Source organism: Myodes glareolus, chromosome 10 (genome assembly GCF_982192425.1).
Source record: "Myodes glareolus chromosome 10, mMyoGla1.1, whole genome shotgun sequence".
NCBI classification, from domain to species: domain Eukaryota; kingdom Metazoa; phylum Chordata; class Mammalia; order Rodentia; family Cricetidae; genus Myodes; species Myodes glareolus.
Window position 1 is genome coordinate 21,771,641 of NC_142035.1, and position 17,351 is coordinate 21,788,991.

The 17,351-nt window shown below is 46.8% G+C and overlaps 1 protein-coding gene across 3 annotated transcripts in view; it reads right to left on the reverse strand.

The window, feature by feature from the left end:
• The window catches only part of Manbal (mannosidase beta like), a 32,273-nt gene extending 15,195 nt beyond the window's left edge, over window positions 1-17,078 (reverse strand). The window contains exons 1-2 of one of the 3 annotated variants that reach the window (XM_048440892.3): window positions 16,922-17,078; window positions 4,509-4,713 (exon numbers count right to left, since the gene is read on the reverse strand). In XM_048440892.3, coding sequence (XP_048296849.1) covers window positions 4,509-4,658 — 150 coding nt within the window. In that variant the 5' untranslated portion in view covers window positions 4,659-4,713; window positions 16,922-17,078. Of the gene's footprint in view, window positions 1-4,508; window positions 4,714-14,940; window positions 15,125-16,921 lie in introns of those variants that run through there. The other 2 variants (XM_085697120.1, XM_085697121.2) reach the window with 2 other exon arrangements.
• Window positions 17,079-17,351: the final 273 nt, after the last annotated feature.

Genomic DNA, 17,351 nt, shown 5'->3' on the forward strand with positions numbered 1-17,351 from the left:
CTGGTCCCTGCTGGCACTGGGCACTGGGACCTCTAAGTGCTGGTCCCTACTGGCACTGGGCACTGGGACCTCTAAGCACTGGTCCTTACTGGCACTGGGCACTGGGACCTCTAAGCGCTGGTCCCTGCTGGCACTGGGCACTGGGACCTCTAAGCGCTGGTCCCTGCTGGCACTGGGCACTGGGACCTCTAAGTGCTGGTCCCTGCTGGCACTGGGCACTGGGACCTCTAAGCGCTGGTCCTGCTGGCAGTGGGACTTCTAAGTGCTGGTCACTGCTGGCACTGGGCACTGGGACCTCTAACAGCTCCCCTCGCTCCCACAGCTTGTAAGAATGCACTGTGCCTAACCCACCAAGGATTCTGCTTCTGTTGGATACCTGCTTTCCTGGAAGTCTAGAATTTAGGTATACAGTAGGTAACCAGTGCTTATGCGACCAGTTATGGTACCCCAATAAGAAGCCTGTGGGCTAGAGCTATATAGCTCATGGGTAGAATGCTTGCTTCTCAGTACATGATACCCTAGATTCAAGGCCCATTACTGTCACAGAAAATAAAACAGTTAGTTTACGGCTGTGTTTATAGACTGGGGATGCTGCTCACTTGGTAGAATCCTTGCCTAGCAGGCACGAGGCCCTGAGTTTAGTCTCAAATACCCCATAAACCAGGTGTGGCAGTGCATATCTGAAATCCCCATTATTAGGGATACAGAGGCAGAAAGATCAGCAATGTAAGGCCAACCTCAGCTATGTGAGACTGTCTCGAACAAAAACAACCCAAACACACGTGCACACTGTACAGAGTTCCTGGCTGAACAATGCTTCATGACCTATCCACTCCTTGCGATTGGAGTTGGACACACCTGTGTGGCTCCAGCGCGGGCATTTTTGGACTTGGGTCAGTTTCCCTCCAAGTTTAGCCCATGCCTTTTCTATAGCCTTCACTGTGGCAGCCACAGCTGTGAGGCCTCCTAGTTAATCACTGAACCTAAGATGGTCTTGGTTACCTCTAAACAACAGGATAGACCAAATTAGTCATTTTGTTAATCTTTCTAGGAAATAAGACTGCCAGTATAAACCAAAGATACATGTTTAGGACAGGCAAGGCGGCTCAGTGGGTAAAGGCACTTGCAGCCAAGCCTGACAACCTAAATTCATCCCAGGAACCCTCATGGTGGAAGGAAAAACTCAACTCCTAAAGGTGTTCTCTGACCTCCACATACACACTGGCACATGCACACACTCACACACATACATATACACAAAATAAATAAATGTAAAGAATGTTTTAAGATATAATTGTAGCCTCCCAAGTAAAAACTGCAGTCTTCAGTTTGAATTCTAAACAGCTGGATGAACTCCAATTCTCTTTCCATTGAGACAGGGTCTCACTGTGTAGCCCAAACTGGCCTACAATTTACTAGAGTCTAGACTGCCCTCAAATTTACAGAATCCTCCTGCTTTAGCTTCCCGAGTGCTGTAATTACAAGTGGGAGCTATTCTATCTGACGCAACTTCTTTCCTAAAAAACTTAGTGCGGCCGGGCGTGCTGGCACACACTTGGGGCACATCACAGTGCTTGCAGGGCTGAGGCGGGAGAAGAGTGGGTTCAAGGACAGATTGAGCTTCAAATCAAGATGCTATCTTAAGTAATAAAACATGAAAACAAAAGCCAGGTCAGTGGGATGGCTCACAGCGTAAAAGATACCAAGACTGACAAACTGAGTTCTGTCCCGGAATCCACAAGGTGGAAGAAGAGAACCAACTCCCAAAAGTTGTCCTTTGACCTCCACACAAGTTCACACCCCCCCAACAAATAAATAAATAGAATTTAGAAATTAAAATGGGACTGGAGAGATAGCTCAGTAGATAAGAGTATTTGTTGCTACTGCAGAGGACCTGGGTTCAATTCCCAGGACAGTCCATTGTGAGCTCCAGGGGAGCCAACAGGCATGCACATGTTCATCTATACATACGAAGGAAAATGTTTACGCATATAAAGTAAAACCAAAATATTAAAAAAAAAATAAGCCTAGTTAAAACATCAAATAGAGTGCTGATGTCCTAGTTAGGGTTTTATTGCTGTGAAGAGACACCATGACCATGGCAACTCTTTAAATTGGGGGAGGGGAGGGTGGCTTACAGTTCAGAGGTTCAGTTCATTATCATCATGGTGGGAAAAGCTGAGAGTCATCTTGTAGGCAACAGGAATTCAACTCAGAGTCACACTGAGGGATACTTGAGAAAAAAAGACCTCAAAGCCCACCCCCACAGTGAAACACTTCCTCCAACAAGGTCACACCTCACCTCTTAATGTGCCATTCCCTTTGGAGGCCATTTTCTTTCAAACCACCACAGTTGGTGAAATGATGCAGTGTTAAGAGCACTCAGTGTTCTTCCAAGGGGACGGGGGTTCAGTTCCCAGCATCCACACAGGCAGCTCACTGAGCTGCAGTGGATGCTGGAGCCATTTAGGACAGAGTTCAGGCTCAGTAGACCATCTGAACTCATGATGACCTCAGTACACAGGGGCCAGACGCCATGATCCTACTGACACCAACCACGACTATAAAAACACCAAGTTCAAAGCACCAGTTATGACGGGTATACCAAATAACTGAATGAATGGCTTTAGGTGCTTATATGGAACTTCCTGTAGGAGCAGTGATCACACAGAGAGAAGCAATCATCCAAATTCTGGAGTGTATTGATCACAGATGATAAAAACTTGTTTTTTCTTTTATATTTATTTATTTACTTATTATGTATACAATATTCTATCTGCAGACCAGAAGAGGGCACCAGACCCCATTACAGATGATTGTGAGCCACCATGTGGTTGCTGGGAATTGAACTCAGGACCTTTGGAAGAGCAGGCAATGCTCTTAACCACTGAGCCATCTCTCCAGCCCCCCAAAACTTGTTTTCTACGGCTAATCAATGTCCAAAAAAATGGAGGTGCTGTACAAGAACGAGGGGAAGAAGGTGTTGTGGAGTAAAGACATTCATAGCGTAAGAGTCAAACCCGAAGCCAACGGGACCACGTCACCATCTGTCTCCAAACCCTCTGGGTCCTGCACACACCTCTGGCTGCACCTCTCACCCAGTCCCCTCTGTTCCAGCCACAGTCATCTCCTGGGTCCCCTGGATTAGCTCAGTGCTTCAGTGTGCAGGCTCCTCGCAGGTACTTCCCCACCCTGGGATGCTATCCTCCCACCTGGTAGAAGCCTGCTCATCCTGTCTCTGCAGCAGGGACAGCCCGGCCCTAGCCCAGGGTGTGGGACTTGGTCCCTCCTAGATATTTACTCATACTGTACCCTTGTGCTTTTCATAGATAGGGTTTCTTTGTATAGCCTTGGCTGTCCTGGAACACACTCTCTAGGCTGGCCTTGAACTCACAGAGATCTGCCTGCTTCTGCCTCCTGAGTGCTGAGATTAAAGGTGTGCATCACCACTGCCAGGCTCATGAACGCAAATTTATTGATTTTCATTCCCAACTTTGGGAGACAGGATTTTACTACACAGCCCAGACTGGCCTTGAATTCACAACTCTCTTGCCTTGGTCTCTGAAGAACTTGGACTACAGGCGCGCATCACTAAGAACTGCTTTATCTCTGCATCCCTCCCAAAGACAAGATGCTCCTTGAAAGAGAGGGCACATTTTTTAGCAGTCTGACAGGAGCTAATAGGAGTCTTAACAGAAGCCAAGGATGATGGCTCATACTTGTAATCCCAGGAGGCTGAGGCAGGGCGGTTGCCTTAAGCCTAAAAACATCTAGACTCCATATCAAAACAAAATAAAGAAACAGGGGCTGAAGAGATGGCTCAGTGGTTAAGAGCAATGACTGCTCTTCCAGAGGTCCTGAGTTCAATTCCCAGCAACCATATGGTGGCTCACAACCACCTATAATGGGATCTGGTGCCCTCTTCTGGCCTACAGGCAGGATACTGCATAAATAAATAAATAAATCTTAAAAAAAAAAAGGCGTGTGCCACCATATCCAACTATAATTTAAAAGAAAGAAAGAAAGAGAGAGAGAAAGAGAGAGAGAGAAAGGAAGGAAGGAAGGAAGGAAGGAAGGAAGGAAGGAAGGAAGGAAGGAAGGACGGACGAACTCGGAGATACTGAGTTTGGGGCCAGTCCTAGGTTATACAATAAGATCCTGACTCAAAAAAATAAATCAATATAAAAAAGACCTGAGCCAGGAGGTGGTGGCACATACCTTCAATCCCAACACTCGGGAGGCAGAGGCAGACAGACCTCTGTGAGTTCAAGGCCAGCTTGGTCTACAAAAGCTAGTTCCAGGATAGGCTTCAAAGTTACAGAGAAACCCTGTCTCAAAAAAAAAAAAAAAAAAAAAAGCTAATCACCTGGTCCCAATCCAGAGACCATACTAACTTAATAAGGGCCAGCACAGTCCCTGCTGATCTTGGTGGTGATGTCTGCTGGTACAAGAATCTAGCCTGACATTCAGAAAGATTCAGAAAGATGAGATCCTAGGGAAGGACTCACCGTGTCGTGGGACTTGGGAATGGGTACGATGATGGCTAAGACACAGATGAGCTGAAAGATGGCTCCCAGGAAAAGCCCATACCGCAGTAGGTTCTCCAGGAAGGTGGGCTCAGGCACCTCAGGAGGTGAGAAGTCCAGGTCAGAGGCCATGACCCAAGTCACTGCTGCAAGGGGCCTCTTGAGAATCACACACCAGAACCAAATTCTAAATGAAAAGAATGAATGTCAGTGAGACACCATGACCATGGCAACTCTTATACAGGAAAACATTCAACTGTGGTGGCTTGCTTACCGTAGTCAGAGGCTGTTCGTTCATTCCCGACCACTCAGCCCCAAAATAACAACACAGAAATTATATTATTTGCAATAATGTTTGACCAATAGCTTAAGCATATTTCTAGCTAACTCTTATATCCTAAACTAACCCACCTCCATTAATCTGTGCATCACCACAAGGTCATGGCCTACCGGCAAAGTTTCAGTAAGCTCCAGCAGAGGTGTCTGTCTCCTATGGTGGTTACATGGCTTCTCTTTTTGTTTTTATTTTCTGAGATATAGTCTCTTTATGTAGTCCTGGCTGTCCTGCACCTCATTATCTAGACCAGGCTGGCCTTGCACTCAGAGAGAGCTACCTACTTTTGCCTCCCAAGTGCTGGGATTAAGGATGTGTGCCATCACCCAGCCTGGTTGCTGTTATTTTGAGAGAGAATCTTCCTATGGAATACAGTCTGCTCTAACTCAAGGAACCCTCCTGCCTCTCAGTCTCCTATATGCTGGCATGCAGAGATGTGCACCACCATGCCCAGCTCTAAACTAGAAGTTTGAATGGAGAGGCAAAGAAGATGCATGAAAACCTAGCCCACACAAGAAAGTTGGTGGGTGGCTAGAGAGATGGCTCCATTCTTCCAGCAGTCCTGAGTTCAGCTCCCAGCAACCACATAGTGGCTCACAACCATCTATAATGAGATCTGATGTCCTTTTCTGGCATACATGCAGGCAGAACACCATAGGCATAATAAAAAAATAAATCTTACTATTATTTTTTTTTCCGAGACAGGATTTCTCTGTGTAACAGCCCCGGCTGTCCTGGAACTCACTCTGTAGACCAGGCTGGCCTCGAGCTCACAGAGATCCACCTACCTCTGCCCCCCAAAACGCTGTGATTATAGGCGTGTACCATCACCACCCAGCTTTAAATTAAAAAGAAAATCTTTTTTTTTAAAAAAAGGAAGTTGGTGGATAGGCAGAAGGGGGCCAGTCAGGCCTTAGTCTACCTCTCTTCTCACCAGCCTATCTCATTCTCTTTTCTTTCTTGTTTTTTTTCTTTTCTTTCTTTTGAGATAGGGTTTCTTTATATAATGGCTCTGACTGTCCTAGAACTCTCTCTGTAGAGCAGGCTGGCCTCAAAGTCAGATATCTGCTTGCCTCTCTGAGTGGTAGGACTAAAGGTGTGTGCCACACCACCTGGCTCCCTAGCCCCTTCTCAATACCTTGGTAAAGCTGGAAGAACGGCCTGTGGTTCTCCAAGAGCACCTGAGTCTTTCAAACCCTGAGACATCCATGAAGCTTCCATCTGCCCAGGACAGCCTTCCCACCATGACTGCTGCTCAAAGCCCTACTCGACCTCCAGGCCTGAGTGCAAGCCCTCCACATCATGTCTTTTGTGTTGCCCTCCTCCTTAGCTTCTTCTTCATTATGGTACCTACAAGTGGCATCCTTCTGCCACCCCAACAATAAAGAGACCAATGTACCATGGCATCAGGGGCACCTGAATGACAGCCTTCGCACTTTCAGAGAGAGAGCTGTGCCACACTGTGTGATTTTCAGCTGACTCTGAGAGACTCAGTATGGTGCTCATGGGCTGCACGTGGCCCCAAATGCAGCTGGTCTGAACTGCAGTGACATATTAACCAGACCCAACTTCAAAACTTCTTATGAAAAAATGTAAAATGTCTCATTAGCAATGCTTTATGTTGATTATATGCTGAAATGGCATATTGTTAAATTATTTATTTTATGACATCAAAACTTACTAGAAAGTTAAGGTGGCCAAAATGAAGAGCTACTGACGTGAGAACAGACACACAGGCCAATGGAAGAGAGAGCTCCAAATAAACACATACACATAGAGAGGGCGGCTTTTAAACGGTGCTGGGAAACTGAGCGTCCACATGCAAAAGCAACAAAAGAAGCTGGACGGGACCCTTGTACCCTACACAAAGATTAGTTCACATTGACCCAAGATCTAAAAATATGAGTGCAAACTATAAAACTGTTAGAGAAATCTTAGGGGAAATCTCTACAATACTGGATTTGGCAATGTTTTCCCAGATGTGACATCAAAGGCACAAGCAACAAAAGAAAGAGGTCAATTAGACTCCACATAAAAATCAAAACCTTTTGTTTAAAGGACATTTCTCAGAGAGAGAAAGACAGGCCAGAGAATGGAGGAAGACACGTGTGACTCACACACACGGTAAAGGTCTAGCGTCAGACCGACAAAGAACTTCCACAAGGCAACAGTACAACAGAAGCCGTGAGGCGGAGCTGGAAGAGGCGCTCGCTGCCAAGCCTGACAACTCACATTTGAAGGAGAAAACAGACTCCCAAACGTTGTCTTGTGGCCACTACATACGTGCTGCAGCAAGTGCGCCTCTGTCCCCTAAAACTAAGTGTAGAAACAATGAACAAAGGGAGAGCATGGGAAGTCAGGCAGTTTAAGGCTGTAATCCCAATACTCAGCTGGAAGATGAGTTCTAGGGTTGGTGGGGTTGGTGAGGTGGTTTAGCAGGTATCAGCAGGTAAAGACACCTGATGCCAAGCCTGAAGCCTAAGCTTCATCTAGGACTGTCATGGTGGAAGTCCAGAATCAGCTCAGCTCTCGAGTTGTTCTCTCTCTCTGTCTCTCTGTCTCTCTGTCTCTCTCTCTCTCTCTCTCTCACACACACACACACACACACACGGGGGGGGATTTTAAAATGTTAAAAAAAAGTATTGGGCAAGTGGGCACGAAGCATCAGTGAGAATGTGGAGAAACTGCGCTGTTGTCTTAGTCACTGTTCTACTGCCGTGAGGGACACCATGACTAAGGCGGTTCTTAGCAAGGAAAGCATTTAATTAGGGGTTTGTTTACATTTTCTGAGTTAGTCCATGATCATCATGGCAGCAAGCAGACGGGCACGGCACCGGAGCAGCAGCTGAGAGCTTTTTGTATCCTGAGCCGCAGGCGGCGAGACTGTGTGCAGTGTGGGCCCACCTCACAGCGACACACCTCCAAGTCCTTCTCAAATGGTTCCACAGCTGGGGACCATGCTTTCCAACACAGGAGCCGATGGGGTCATTCTCTTTCCTACACCACAGCTGCTGATGGAGTGGAAGCCAGCACTGCACTGTGGAAACCAGTTTCTGCGTAGGTGGCAGAGCTTTAGTCTAAGAGGGTAAAGAAGGTCCAGAAGTAGGGGTAATAGAGATATAACATGTCCAATGACACTGAATTTATTCTTAGAAATGATAAATTTTGAGCCACAATTAGAGGCGCACATCTGTAATTCCAGGACTTTGGAAGTAGATGCAGGAGAGTCACAAGTTCAAAGTCAGCCTGAGCTACATGACACCATCTCGAAAAAGGTTAACTCTATGGTATATTTTAATACAAAACCTGTTTTTCTGTTTACTTATTTATTTCATTTCTCTTTTTTGGACACAGGTTCTCATGTAGCCAGGCTGGTCTTGTTGATCTTGCTGCCTTCAACCCCTGAGAACTGAGATTTTAGGCCTATACCATCATGCCTGGTTTACCTGCTTCTTATGCTTTAAATGTAACTAACTGAAAAACATTATATGGTTCTATAGACTAGCCCTGCCCACCGCAGCCTATCCAGAGACTAGCCCCGCCACCACAGGCTGTCCATATGACCTTCTTTCATCTAGGCCTTGTTGTTCCTCTACTTTAAATGATTTTTCCAACATGAAAAAGAACTGAAGGATTATAAAACGGCCCACTACATAAACAGAGTGGGTTTTACACAAATTATTATTGTTTCCCTTTTAACCTGGTCACTCTGGAAGGTCATCTGCTTGGCCAGCAAAACAGTCAATTCTCACATCAATTCAGTCTATTCTTTAAGCCTTCCGAAGCCTGAACCATCCTCCCTCCCTCACTGTCCCTGCCCCCATCCTCAGAGCCGTCAGACCTTCCTCCCCCAAAACTTCTGGAAAGAGTCCAGTGTTGTCTGGCTCCAACTGTAGTGACTCAGGTGGGGTACAGAGCTCAGGAATACCATCTTTGGTCATGAGTAAGGTGCAAGGCTCAGACGGCAGGCAGACTGCTTGGAGCAGCTCCTAAGCTGGCCCTGAAGTGAATTCCAAGGCAGCCCAACACGGCTCCTGAAGGAGCTGACAGGCTCTCCAGGGCATTGGCCCTAGTCCAAGGCTGAACAAAACCATACTCCTCCACTGGCACCTCATAAACTTAGTGCCCTCAACCACGTTTCATGCTCAAGACTGTGAGAAGCCTACCAAGTATATCGATATTCAGACTTAACGTTATTGTGTGGATTAGGGGTCCTGTGATAGACAGGGCCAGGCGTCAGGAAGTTTGGAGGTGCAGAACATGACTGCGGACAGCTAGTACACAGGAGTGACTGACCTCCTGACTTCTTACAGAGTTGATGTCATTTTGAGCCATCAACAAATGTGCCCAAAGCCATAATACACTTAAGCTTTTTTTTTCTTAAATGGCTACTAGGCCAACATATAACAAGATCATAAAACCGATGATATCCTTTGTCTGAATAACTTACTTCCTAGAATTTAGATTAAGGAAACAATTAAAAAGAAAAGGCCTCCAGGTACAAAAGCAGTCTTGGCAGCATCATTCCCACCGCTGGAAGGCAGGAAGCCACATCAGTCTCCAGCAGGAAGGGAGCTGGTGATGGAGCATACACACCGTGGGGCTTCATTGAAAGGACAGCATGGCAGGCACACAAACACTGTGGTCAAGCCGGGGGAGCTTCGGCAATGCCATAGTGAGAGAAAGAAACAAGTATATCAACAGAGTGACTGCAGCCTTGCATAAACTAAGCTCACTGGCTAAAGACCAAAGGCAGGCACTTGCAAAGAAGCACTGTGGACAGATGCCATTCTGGTGTGTCATGGAGCTTCCACTCTGGAGAGTCCGCTTAGACACGTTCAGAGCAATGTCGGGGCTGAAAAGTCGAAAACCCAGAGAAGGAGGAAAGGCATGTTATTTTATATGGAGTGGTCAGGGAAGAGCTGAGGCAGGAAAGCAAAGGGCTGGGGACGTAGCTCAGCAGCATATGCAAGCCCCTGGACTCAATCCCCAGTACACATACACTCCCCAAAAAAGGAAAGCAAAGAGTGCTATTTAACTACAATATTCCAGAATGAAGGAATAGTCAGGGCAAAGTTTCCAAGACAGGAATGGGCTCCAAGGTGAGCAGGAGAGCAAGCAAGCTGGGCAGGGCCATGTGGACCATTAAAAGGACTTTGGCTCTCACTCTGAGTGGAAGTGAAGCCATTATAAAGTGCTTGACAGAGAAGTCACACAATGCCTCTGGCTAGTATAGAGATCAGACTAGGGAACAGGAGTATAAACAGTTATAATAGGGCTGGAGAGATGGCTCAGAGGTTAAGAGCACTGGCTGCTCTTCCAAAGGTCCTGAGTTCAATTCCCAGCAACCACATGGTGGCTCACAGCCATCTGTAATGAGATCTGGTGCCCTCTTCTGACCTGCAGACATCCATGCAGACAGAATGCTGTATACATAATAAATAAATAAATCTTTAAAGAAAAAAAAAGAAACAGTTATAGTAATATTAACAGGTTCACAAGAAGTGCTTGTGACAGGCGGGAGCCACTGAGGTGATAATTCTGAAGTTACAACATACTCTAAAGAGAGAAATAACAGGGCAAATTATGAATGAAGTTCAATCAGAGGGGAAACTGCTCCACTTAATACTGTAAACAGAAAATGCTAAGCACCAAAGGTCAAAATCCACTAAAAAAGGTCACATCACAAAGAGTAGACTTTAATGTACACAAAAGATGTAAAGGTTCAGAATGGAACACTGGGTGCCATTCTGACTCTGACTGCATCTTAAACACACTGAAGAGGTGATGGAAATAGGTCCTGACATGAGCGACCCTGAAAATGAGTGGCATCTCCAGAACTAAAGGCTGAAGGAGCACATATGCACCTCAACTAGCGGCCGAAAGCAGCTTCCTGGAATGGGCATCCGTGGCACATGCCTTTCATCCCAGCACTCAGGAGGCAGAGGCAAGCCGATCTCTGAGCTCAAGGCCCGTCTGGTCCACAGAGGGAGTTCCAGGAGAGCCAGGGCTACACAGAGAAACCCTGTATCAAAAACCAAAAACATACAAACAAAAAAGCTGTTCTCCACATGGTCCAGTTGTGAAGCCACCACACACATGCCAGGATTGATTATAAGTAATGAGAGAATGTCATAGTTAGGGTTTCTATTACTGTGGGGAGACACCATAGAAGGAAAACCTCTAATTAGGATGGCTTGCTTATAGTCTCAAAGGTTCAATCCATTATTACCATGATGGGACATGGCGGAATGCAGGTGGACACGGTGCTGGAGAGGTAGCCGAGAGTCCTACATCTTGTAGGCAACAAGAAGTTGACTGAGACACGGGGCGATATTGTGAGCACAGGAAACCTCAAAGCCTGCCCCACAGTGACACACTTCCTCCAACAAAGACACACCTCCTAAGAGTGCCACTCGTTGAGATTATGGGGCCAAACTACTACAGGGACACTGGGTGTGCTGCAGTGGGAAGGAGATGCCAGGTTAGAGAAGGAAGCTACAGTCATCCACAAGATACTAAACGAGGATTAGAGACATCAGAACAGGGCACTTAGCTTGACACAGACATATACAGAAATACTTATAGCCATGTATACACATATTTATACTCTGGCCACTGAGAGAATGTGAAAACAAGAATGCCCCAGTAGCAATGAGCACACCTGAGTCCAGATCTGGTTTCTGGGCCATTTTTCCACGAAAGAAACCAGGACTCCTTAAGGAAGTGGATGATTTCTATGCAGGAATAAACAGGATGAGCCTGGGTCAGAAAGCATGCAAGTGCTTTAAAAACAAAAAAGCAGAACCAAACACTGCCAGGGTCAAGAGTCAGATTCAACAGCCAAAGTTGGGAACCAGGAACAAGAAACCCAAAGTATAAAAGAAATATTGATACAAAGAAACATCTGGCTAAGTCAATGGCATAGAACAGACCCATCTTTCATATGAATTGCAGGTATTTATGCAGTCACTCTGTGTGTGTGTGTGTGTGTGTGTAGCGTATGCTTCCACAATCCCAATGAGTACTGTACACAATTATTTTCTTCTACAAGTACAGTGTCAAAGCAGAACGGGAGTAACTTTAGAGTTACGTGACCACTCCCCGAAACCAAGAGACCCTGGACAATACCAATGACACTCACACACCCACAGCAGGCTCCTGTGAGTGCCGTCCTTCTCAAAGCCTGTGACCCAGTCTGCTCACAAGAAAAAGAGACACATCTCAACTGGGAGGTTCTTCTACAGAATGACCAATGAGTGATCCCCAAAACCGTCAGGGTCACCTAAAACAGGGATGTTCTGAGAATCTGCCGCGGCCAGTGAGAGTTGTCTCCGGAGACAGGCTGGCTGGATGCACTGTGCTATTCTAGCCAGGTACAGAGTGAGGGCTTTAGGAAGAAACTGGAAATCTGAACCAAGTTCTGATTCCAGTTAATGGTGATGCACTGATACTGGTTCATTGATTAGGGCAAATGTTCTATCTGAAAACTCAATAGTGTCTCAAAATAGCCGTAAACCTAAAATTGTTTTTTTTTGGGGGGGATCTTTTTTTTAAGATTTATTTATTTTTGCATATGAGTGCTATATTTGCACGTATGCCTGCAGGACAGAAGAGGGCATCAGATTCCATTATAAAAGGTTGTGAGACACCACGTGGTTGCCAGGAATGGAACTCAGAACTTCTGGAAGAGCAGCCAGTGCTCTTAACCACTGAGTCATCTCTCCTGCCACGCCCCCCAACTGCTTTTAGATATTTTTTGAGCCAGTCTCATGTATCCTAGGCTGGCCTTGCACTCACTAGGTATCAAAGGGCGATCCTGAATCTCTGGCCCTCTCTATCGCTCCAGCACGGGGATCACAGGTATGGACCACCAGTCCTCTTTTATGCCATACTGAGGACAGAACCCAGACAGCCCATCATGCACGTCAGGCAGGCACTTTCACCCGCACTACATCTTCAGCCCCGAAAATACTTTTAAATCACCAACATTTCAAAATAAATAACAACAGTCATGTGGAGAAACTGCAAGACTTAACAAGTACTAACTCTGAAAACACAGATTCCAAAACTGCCAGAGGTGTCAGCATCTCCTGACTGTTCCCCAGTGCTGGACAGACTCTGGGCAGGGATTCCTGCCTCCTAAGCAGGGGGTTTTCCAAAGCTGTTTTGAGAAGTCAACTAAAAAGGGGGAGGGGAATAGAAGTGCCAGTAGACACTTCCTTATAGCGATTGTGACAAATTCCCCAAAACTGCTCAAAGTTGGGGAAGAATTTTGTCTGTGGGAAAGCTAAGCTGCCTCCTAAGGGAGTCACAATTGGTAGCTGGTGGACTGAAACTGATGTGCAGACATCTTGCAAAATAAAATTACTGCTCCACTTACTGTCATTTAAAAGTATGAGATCCCAGAGTTCTCCTCCTTATCCAGTGGATGCCTGATATCACGCACAGTACTGAACCTTAAAATATTACTTTCTTCTCTACACACACCTATGATAAAGGTTACAGATGAGAATAAACTGCAACAAAAGTCGCTGCGTCTGGCCTTTGTCTTTAGGTGTCTTTAAAAAGTGAATTATAAGAGCTGGAGAGATGGCTCAGCGGTGAAGAGCACTGATTGCTCTTCCAGAGGACCCGGGTCCAATTCCCAGCGCCCACATGGCAGCTCACAACACTCTGTAACTCCAGGATCTATGCTACCCTCACATAGACACATATGCAGGCAAAACACCAATGCACATAAAAATAATAAATAAATTTATCATCATTAGCGTGGGGAGAACCAGCTGCGGCAGTCAGCGGACAACAGGAGTCAGGTCTCCCCTTCTCCCATGTGAGTGCCAAGGCTCACACTCAGGTTGTGGTGACGTAAGCATGGTGGTGAGGTGGGTGTGTGGGCAGGATGACACTGCCTTTCCGACAAGAAAGGGGAACCATTCGAGCAGCAGGGATGGAAACGGCTGGGTGTCAGGAGCAGAGGGTAAAGGTGGGTGGGGATTCGTGACAGCTGAGAACCTTTTTCTTTTCTTTTGTGGTTTTTCCAGACAAGGTTTCATGTGCAGCGCTGGCTATCCTGGAACTCGCTATGTAGGCTGAAATTGAACTCAGAGATCCACCTGCTTCTGCCTCCCGAGTGCTGGGATTAAAGGTGTGCGCCACCACTGCCCAGCAATTTTTTTTTTAAATAAGCACTGTATCCACCATAGCTGGAAAAGGGAGATACTTCGTTTGTTTGTGACAGAGTCTCTCTATGCAGCCATGGCTAGCCTGGAGTTCGCCATGTAGACCTCCATGAACTCAGAGAGCTCACCTGACTCTACTTCCCTAGTGCTAGGATTAAAGACACGTGCCAGCACACCCGGTGAAAGGGAGGATCTCATGCCGGGAGAAGAGGATGAAGTCATGGTGCCATCACAAGAGAAACTTGTCCAGAAAGAGGTTTCGCAGTTTTTACAACGTATCAGACCACCTTGCAGGGCAGACTGGAGCAAGGACAGTGGCGGACCAGGGACAGAAGGGACCAACTCCTAACCAAGGCTGCTTAGCTATGCACACCTCAGCCCCGCTATCTAAACCTTAGCATCATGTCAGTACTTCAGGGAGGGACTTGGAAGTCAGAGGATTCTTTTACTTGTTCCTTTCCCAATGTGTGAGCACCGAATCATCTCCTCTTACTGCTTTTCGCTGTTAGTTGTCTCATAAATTGAAGACCAGTGGCCAAGTCTACCTTGTCGGCACTGACAGAGCCTGGACTTTGACCCTAAAAATACCACTTAATAAAAACATTTCAGAAAGACATTGCAATTGCCAGACATGGTGGCTCATGCCTTCTGTCCCAACACTAGGGAGACAGGCAGATCTCTGTGAGTTCGAAACCAGTCTGGTCTACACAGTGAGTTCTGAGCCAGGTATAACTATATACTGAACCCTATCTAAAAATAAACAAATATGCTTCATGGCATATCAATTAGAAGTTGTCTGTTAATGCATCATAATGTTTGCAATGGCCACCGTCCTTAAGTGATCACACAATGACTTCAATGATTTGTTCCATCCAAGGATTAGAATCCATAATCTTACTGTTTGAGGCATGTAGAATTTGAAACAACACTGTTAGCTGCTTCATTATCATCTTCCATCACGGAAAAGCAACGTCTTCCAATTCCTCACTTGTTGGCACGTCACAGTGGCTTTCAGTGTGTTCTTCTGCTTCTATGGGGTATGTGGCAGGAGCTTCGTCGGCAGCTACAGGCTCTATGAAGAGCTTTTAAGAACAAACCACTCCTAAGCCTATGTAGCCAATCCTTACTCCCAGGCAGCGGCTCTGTGTTCTTGTTTCAGGGCGTGGCCAGCTGATGCACAGCATTCTTGTTCATGTTGTCTACTCAGATGCGAGGGCCTCATTACCCTAAGTAAACACTAACTGGGCACTGTGGCTGTAACCTTGGCAACAAGAGGGACAAAAGCAAAACTAACACTTATTTATTTAGATTTCAGAGAAGTTTTCATGTAGCCCTCAAACGTGCTCTGCAGCCAAGAGAGGGAGTACAGGAGCTCCAGCCACACAGGTCTTCCGGTGCCATGGATGAAACTCAAGTCTTCCTGCTTGCTGGGTCAGCACACGCACACACACACACCCCAACTAAGCTACACACCAGCCTTGATTTTGAATATTTTAAAGACCTATTTTTAATACGAGTAGCTGCCTGTGTCTGCCCGTATTGTGCACAAACCTCAAGCGTCCAGAAGCACTGGACACTATGGAGCTGGTTGGCAGCTGCCTGCCGTGAGGGCAGGAAACTGAAGACCAGGCCTCTGGGAGAGGGGCAAGAGCTCTTCCCCACTGAGCTGTCTCTCCAGCCCTAATTTGCTTGTTTTTGCACAAGGTCTGGCATTAGGGCCCAGGTTGACTTCAAACTCACTATCCTACCTCAAGTCTCAAATGTTGGAAATAGAAGGTACAACACCATAGTCAGCACCAATTTTTCTCCTTTATAATTTCACAGATATAGGACTTGTTCTTGTAGGGCGGTGGTGGTATACGCCTTTGACCCCCAGCCTGGGAGGCTCCCCAGCTTGGGAGGATGAGGCAGACGGATCTCTGAGTTTAAGGCCAGCCTGATCTACAAAGTGAGTTCCAGGACAGCCATGGCTATACAGAAACCCAGTGTCGAAAAGCAAACAAACAAAAACTAACAGCAACAAAAGATTTGTCCTTGCCAAAAGTTTTAGCACCTTTAGCCTAAGGATTTGTTTTATTTTGTTTATGTCAAGCACATTTTTACCTAAGAGCAGCACTTTTTGGCTTCACTTTGGCAAAACCCAAAGGCTAGCATTACTCCTCTTGTGCTGATTACATAGGGTTCCTTGAGCAGTCAGCTGTTCTAAATGCCTTAATGAGTGGGTAGTACACATAACAGGGATCCGCTGAGCAAGATGACGTATGTCCCGAGCAGGAAGGGGTGCAAATTTCGTCACGCTACTCTTTCTTTGGGGGGGGGCAGGGCAGAGCAGTACTGGGAGATTGAACATGGGGCTCAACACACTGGGGCAATCTACCACTGAATTCTTCTGCACGCTGCTCAAAACCACACAGTTTAAAAGCCCCGGGCTGTTTGTTTCTGTGGTCTTCCGCTTACTATTTTCAGGTTATGGGTAACTAAAACCGCGGATACGTGGGAGGCCACCACATCACCTTCCCTTTCTCTAACAGCTTCCTCTCAAGCACGTCCTGTGCACCTAAGCACTTTCACAGGTATGCCCTCTCCATCCTCTGCACAGGCCTATGGCCCTCTGCGGTGGAGGAAACCGAGAAGGGACAGCATCACTGGGCACACACGAGATGCCATGCCCGGGCTCCACCTGGCGGAGGAGAGGCTGGGCCCAGGCCTTGCAGAACCCGAGCTCTGGCCCAGGCGAGGGACCCCGGCTCCCCGGCAGGCAGACGGTCCACCGCAAGGAACTTCCCTCCGCGGCCCGGGGAAGCTGATGCGACTCGCGGCTCCGCCCCATCCCGCCCGCCGGGAAGCCCAGCCTGGGCACCGGGCACCTGAATACTTACCTCCAGTACCGCCGCTCCGCTGCGCCGGAAGTGCTTCCTCGTGACCCGGAAGCGGTGCTACCGAAGCATCAGCAGGTTCCGCTCTGTTGGATTTACAGGGACTACGCCTTCCCCGCCCTCCTCTTCCTCTTCCTCCGGTTCCGTAAATTCACACTAAAGGGTGAAGCCTTAATGATTTTTCGTTTGATTTGAGACAGGGCCTCACAGTGTAGCTCTGACTGTCCTCCTGCCTGATTACAGACTGTCTCCACACTGTTTAGAACTCAGTTCTAAGTCTGAGCTAGAAACCAACAATATAAGAGGGAGGACAAACAGATCCACGTGCTATAATCCAGACAAAAAGAAATCATAATAAATTTAAAAGCGGCCACTGAACATCTCTGCTCCTATGAAATCAAGTGAAAGAGAGTGAAATTAAGTAGTGGGTATG